This window comes from Danio rerio, chromosome 5, assembly GCF_052040795.2.
Source record: "Danio rerio strain M-AB ecotype USA chromosome 5, GRCz13ab, whole genome shotgun sequence".
NCBI lineage: Eukaryota > Metazoa > Chordata > Actinopteri > Cypriniformes > Danionidae > Danio > Danio rerio.
Genome location: NC_141025.1, coordinates 79,859,888 through 79,867,130, shown reverse-complemented (window position 1 = coordinate 79,867,130; position 7,243 = coordinate 79,859,888). Strand labels below are relative to the sequence as shown.

General features: G+C 41.0%; 1 protein-coding gene across 2 annotated transcripts; it reads right to left on the bottom strand.

Annotated features, from left to right (window-relative positions):
- Positions 1 to 782: 782 nt before the first annotated feature.
- On the bottom strand, positions 783 to 6,833 carry exosc2 (exosome component 2). Of its 2 annotated transcripts, none has more exons than XR_015490190.1 (9): positions 6,640 to 6,781; positions 4,216 to 4,317; positions 3,926 to 3,971; positions 3,725 to 3,814; positions 2,949 to 3,014; positions 2,439 to 2,507; positions 1,668 to 2,264; positions 1,093 to 1,558; positions 783 to 941 (listed from the first exon to the last, which is right to left on the bottom strand). XR_015490190.1 is itself a non-coding variant. In NM_001017572.2 (9 exon segments), coding segments are annotated over 9 exon segments (888 nt in total). In that variant the 5' UTR covers positions 6,768 to 6,833; the 3' UTR covers positions 786 to 860.
- Between the last annotated feature and the right edge of the window lie 410 nt (positions 6,834 to 7,243).

The window sequence follows — 7,243 nt, the reverse complement described above, 5'->3', positions numbered from 1 at the left end:
ACATAAATACATAATTATACGGTTTTAATTTACAGCAATTAAATAATTCTGCTCTTTATAAGAACTGCATTACTGCTGAAGGTTGCAGAAGCGTTGCTCTACAGTTGTAGTTGTGTTTGTGTGATCACTGAAGCCCCCTGGTGGAATAAACACACAGAGCAGCGTCAGAAACACACTTAAGGGGTCAGTTCACACAGAAATAGAGATCTACTTTCATTTTAATTCATCTTAGTCCCTTATATATCAGAGGTCGCCATAGTGAAATGAATCACCAACTATTCCAGCATGTGTTTTACACAGCGGATGCCCTTTCAGTTGCAACCCAGGGCTGGGAAACACCCATACACACTCATTCACACACACACACACTCATACACTACAGCCAGTGTAGTTGATCAGTTCCCTTATAGCGCATGTGTTTGGACTGTGGGGGAAACCGGAGCACCCGGAGGAAACCCACGCCAACACGGGGAGAACATGCAAACTCCACACAGAAACACACACTGACCCAGCCGAGACTCAAACCAGAGACCTTCTTGCTGTGAGCACACAGTGCTGACCACTGAGCCACCGTTCCACACCAATCCTCATTTGCTCTGCTTCTAAACACCTATGGGTTTCTTCTGTCGAATACAAAATAAGATACTCTGAAGAATGCTGCCGCTGCCTTCAATAGCAGGAATAAAGACGATGAAAGTCAATGTGTGTTTCTCCAGCACTCTTCAGGTTGAGAGAATGATCCACACACACACACACACACACACACACACACACACACAAGCTTTGGTTTTTATAACAAATTTATTACAAAATATGAACAATGTGGTGTGTGTTATATGCATTATATATAGAGCGGTGTTTCAGCCTTCATGCTCCATCAGACGCTGCCGTGTTTCCAGAACAATCTCCTCCATGATCTCCGGCTTCAGGATGTCTTTAATCTGGAGAACAGCAAAGATACTGAGAATGAAGAGCTGCACACACACGCTTAGAGACAGACAGACTGTCAGACAGTCAGAGCGACAGACAGACAGACAGTCAGAGCGACAGACAGACAGACAGACAGACAGACAGACAGACGTGTGTTGAGACCTGGTGTTGCAGTGACGCCTCATAGCAGTACAGCACACTGGTGTCGAACAGCAGCACCTTCTGATTGGCCAGAGCCAGGAGACAGTTCCTGAGCCTAGAGACCACCTCACGATCCGACAGAGACACAGGCTGCGCGCACACACAAACACACACACACACACACGCGCACAAGTTGTTATATTTAGATCACACACAACATTATACACATTTCTGTCCCTGTAAACCACCAAAACCAGTACAGACACACACACCCAATCATTCACACACACACTATCCCAAACACACACACACTATCCCAAACACACACACCCACTTACCCACACATGCATGCATGCATGCATACACTCACGTATATGCACGCGCACACACGCGCGCACACACACACACACACACACACACACGCGCGCACACACACACACACACACACATGCACATCCATTCCCACAATCAATCCCACACACACACCCTATCCCAAACACACACACACACACACACACACAATGCTAATCCCACACACACACTATCCCAAACACGCACACCCACTTACCCACACATGCATGCATGCATACACTCACGCATATGCACGCGCACACACACACGGGCGCACACACGCGCGCACACACACACACATGCACATCCATTCCCACAATCAATCCCACACCCACACCCTATCCCAAACACACACACACAATGCTAATCCCACACACACACTATCCCAAACACACACGCCCACTTACCTACACAAGCATGCATGCATACACTCACGCATATGCATGCATGCACACACACACACACGCGCACACACACACGCGCGCGCACACACACACGCGCGCGCACACACACGCGCGCGCGCACACACACACACACACACACACACGCGCGCACACACGCACATCCATTCCCACAATCAATCCCACACACACAATGCTAATCTCTCTCTCTCTTTCTTTCTCTCTCTCTCTCTCTCTCTCTCTCTCTCTCACACACACACACACCTCCATGCTGGTGTAGAATCCTCCGGCCTGCTCCTCCTGCAGTGCCGGTGTGGGACTCAGCCACACGTATCCATTGTTCCCCAGGATCAGCGACGCTCCGCAGGGCAGATTGTGGAAGTGTGTCTTCTGCCTCTTCACCAGCGACGGAGACACATACACCAGCACACCCTGACCCAGCTGAAAAACAACCCAGACCAGCAGCTCTTCAGTGTTGTTAGATGGGTTTGACTGGTTCTGACTGATCTACGGTGTCTGCACTGAGAGAGGACAGTAGAGCGCTCTGGAGAGAGGATTACTGTAACAGAGACATCTGGGGGACTCAGCACACTATATAAGGCTCTACACGCTCACCTTGCCGTACTTCAGACTGCGCGTGTGCAGAGAGAGAGCGCCATCCGAGAAGATCGACTGAACCTCCGCCTTACACACGTTAAAGAATACAGTAGAATATATACAGATGAAGACAGAATTATTAGCCCTCCTGTGACATTTGATCTATTTTGCAAATACTATATTTTATTTTTCCCAGGTAATGCCTAATTATAGGTTTACTAACAAAAATAAATAAGGCTGGAAAAATGATTCATGATAAATTAGACAAATAAATGCTAATATTAATGACTTTTTATTTCCAAAACTCAAATATAAATGTATTTATTAAACAAGCACTAATAAAAAAGGTCATATTTTACAGTCATTTATAATAGGTATTAGCATTGAAAGAAAGCTAACATTTTTATTATATATTTCAGCTTTCTTTCAATGCTGATACCTATTTTAAATGACTGTATTTTTACAGTAAGAACACTGTTTGTATATCCAGGGATGATGAATGTCTGATGCGGTAAATGTGGAGGATACACTGATGAGATCTCCTTCCTGCAGATAATCCCTCATGGCCAGCTCATCCTGCGTGGAACGACGTCTCTGAGAAAAAAACACACACACACACACACACAATAGTAATTGATCTGTTGTGGTGATTCTACAGTTGCTATAATAACAAAACAACTACAGTAATTGATCTATTGTGGTGATTCTACAGTTGCTATGGTAACACCACAATAGTGATTGATCTGTTGTGGTGATTCTACAGTTGCTATGGTAACACAACAACTATAGTAATTGATCTTTTGTGCTGATTCTACAGTTGCTATGGTAACACAACCACAATAGTCATTGATCTGTTGTGGCCATTCTACAGTTGCTATGGTAGCACAACCTCAATAGTAATTGATCTGTTGTGGTGATTCTACAGTTGCTATGGTAACACAAACACAAAAGTAATTGTTCTGTTGTGGTGATTTTACAGTTGCTATGGTAACAAAACAACTACAGTAATTGATCTGTTGTGGTGATTCTACAATTGCTATGGTAACACAACAACTATTGTAATTGATCTATTGTGGCCATTCTACAGTTGCTATGGTAACACAACCACAATAGTAATTGCTCTGATGTGGTAATTCTACAGTTGCTATGGTAACACAACAACTATATTAATATAAACAAACAAGCCAACTGCGGGGTATTTATCAGTCCACTATAGTTAATGGTAGAGAGTGCGGGAGCATTCATTAAAGTATTGTAACCGAGTTTTGTGTGAACTGCCCCTTGAATGCGTGTTGCCAGCTCACCAGCTCTCCTCCAGGCAGATTGACCGCTGACAGCAGCAGCACTGAATCCAGACGCGAGTTAGTCTCCACTTTCCATCGCTTCTGCTGCACCTGAACATTCAGAGATGCACATCATCATCATCATCATCATCATCATCATCATCATCATCAACAACAACAACAACGAGAGATTTCATACATAAACTACTGAACACCACTGACCTCAGTGATTCTGCCCACAACCACATCACCCACCTCTCCGTTATACCTGCAGGAGGAGAACATCACATCTAGCACACAGTATTACCACAGCATTATACATTAGTGAAGTGCAGTGTGCTATACTGTAGTGCACAGGTCTCCAACTCCTGGAGGGCCGCAGCTCTGCACGGTTTTGCTCCAAGCCAATCAAACACAGTTGATCAGGGTTGGGGCACATTGTGCAGAGCTGCGGCCCTCCAGGAATTTAGTTTGAGACCTGTTCTGTGGCGCTAGTGTAAGTCAGTGTGCACCTGGTCTTCAGCGGTTTCACACAGATGAGTTTGTTGACTCGCTCCACTTGTCCTGCCACTGAAGCGGTGAGTCTGTCTTCATCCATGTAGGTGCCGTGACCCCTGAGGACGAGGTGAAGTCAGATGAAAACGGTTTTTATCTTCGCACAATTGGAATTTCAAATTCAATAAAAGAGTAAAGCAAAATTTAAAGGGCTCTTGTTTCACCCCAGCGATGATGGATTGACCGGCACATTTATATGCTCTTTCTACTAATTAATTAAAGCCTTTGCTTTGGATGTATAATGAATGCATTGATCTAAAATTTAGATAATTAGCGTGCAATCACGCTCATCACTATTGACAATAAAATTTTAGCCTTGATATTTGCTAACAGATTAAAGATTTCAGCTGATTGCTGAAACACAGTCCGGCTTTGTAGGAGCTAGACACATCAGTAATAATATTACAGTTTTTTAGACCTTTTCGATTATGCAGACTATAAACATCACAAGCTATGATTCTATTCCTAGACTGCTATAAAACATTTATTAAGCCATATTAACATTGCTGTTTAAGCTTGACTTTCATGTTTGTCCATTTCTAAATGGATGTGAGAAATACTTCAATAATCACACGCAAGTTCTCACCATGAGCTCAGGTTTATTATTTCAGATATAGACACGCAAAAGCGCACGCAAACAGAGAAAGTTGGGGCACTCGGAAATTAATTAATAGTTAATTTTGTTACAGATTTTTAGTAAAACATTTACACTTCTGCTTTTGACAGATAATGTAAGGATTGTTTTTGTAAATAAAATGGAAACGCATGATCCAGTTCTGAATTTAATATACTCTGATTCCAATTTGACCTTGGAGAAAGTTCGAATCGTCCATGAAGAAAGGTAAATCTCCCAGCAATGATGGATTATCCGTCAAGATTGGTATGCTCTTTCCACAAATTAATTAAAAACCCTTTGCTTTGGATGTATAATGAATGCATTGATCTAATAGACAAGACATCATCAATGAAACGAGGTGTTCCCAAACCGATAATTGGTGTCCATCACGCTCATCACTGTTGACGATAAATTTATTTTTGATATTTCCTAACAGATTAAAGATAAAGAATCAGTCAGCTGATTGTGGAGACACAGTCCGGCTTTGTAAGAGCTAGACACATCAGTAATAATATTAGACTTGTCTTGGACCTTTTAGATTTTGAGCAATTCCATGCAAATGTCAACCTTGCCATAAAATAAACAAATACATTCTTCACAAAAACACCAAACCCTTTCCCGGTGTTTTGAGTAGGCTTGTATTTTACAGCACTGTTAAAATGTCACATCCATAATGCATAATCGCTCTCATGCAGACTTTATCCTATCATTACAACTCTATGATACTAGTCCCTGACGTTTATAAAGCATGGACTTCTTATGCAGACCGTGAAGTTCTGTTTTGGTGACTTTGTTAGTCAATGCTATTGAAATGTTTTACTGGCACATTAGAGGTTCTGTTTTAACCCATTAACAATCAACGTCTCAGTGGCAGGACGATTAAGTTTAATTCACTATACTGCATTTAAATACTAATCTAATCATGACAAACTATATAATCGCTGGAAAGGCCATTTAAACAAGTTTTAATCCTTAACCCTACAACCTGTGGGAATGTTTGCGCTTGCATTTTTAAAGCATAATATTACAGTCTAAACATAGAGCACTTTTATCAAATAATATATCATTTAAAATCTTTCTAGTATTTATATCTGATGACTGATTTTTCAGAGTTGTGAAGCATTACTTTGCTACAGCAATCCACAATTGAGGTAAAGTGGGTTTTAAATTGGCACATTCAGACTTTCTTCTTAATAAAACAGTTTCAAAAAAGTAATCTTTACAAATTTTAATAATGAACTCATATCAGCAGCCAATGACTATCAGATAACAACATTGTTTACAGTCAATTAAATAGTGCTGATGTTGTTTTGAAGTCAAACTACATGCGATTTCAGACCGAATACTCAAAGTACAATACAGGCAACGTGTCACAAGTTATCACCGTTCAAAAATGAACGAACGTGCAAATACAAACCAACTTTACCTCAATCAATACACATGTAAATAATGTATTTTAAAAGTAACGTAACGCGTCACCGTAAAAAGTAACGCAACTAGTTACTTTCCAGAAGAGTCTGTCAGTAAAGTAACTTTCTCCAACACTGAACAAATACACTACATACACTAACTTGAGTTCTCAATTAGGTCCGCTACAGACTGACAGACTGCAGGTCTCAACGAGTTCACTCCACACACACACACACACACACACACACACACACACACACACACACACACACACACACACACACACACACACACACACACACACACATTTATTCTACAACAGCTCAGTTAATACCAGTTATTAATGTCTGTGTACCTCATGAAGCCCGTGTCGGAGGTGATCACATCTCCAGGCACAACCAGGTGTTTGTCTTCGCGGGAACTCTGTCCTGTTTTCAGGGAAACGTGTTTGTGAACCGCTGGAAGCCGCATCTCCACCGCCATGCTTCAACAACACTATAGCCGGGCAATATGGCGGCGAGCACGGCTCCACTTCATAATAAAAGCCCGACTGTGTTCGTGTTCGGTTTGAGCATCTAATCATCTGAATTTGGTCATTAAATAACGATTTAAGTTCGTGTTATACAATGTGTGAGGTTTTATTTTGTAACGAGAATTAAGAGACTTTTTATATTTAACATTTTAAATGACAATATAGCAAAACTTTAATACATTAAAACATTAAGTTAACATTATATGCTCTAACAAAATAATTTAGTCCACAGTCATGTGATTTAGCCATTCTTCTTTAGTTTTATAATTTAAAATATATAAATTCTACTAGAATATTATCTGAATATCTGTGTATGTCTGAAATATGGCGCATCACCTTCATCTACATTTCTTCAGTTATTTTATTGTGCTAATATTTAAGGTGATCTTTTAGTAATTACAATATTTTTAATGATTCTGAATTAATA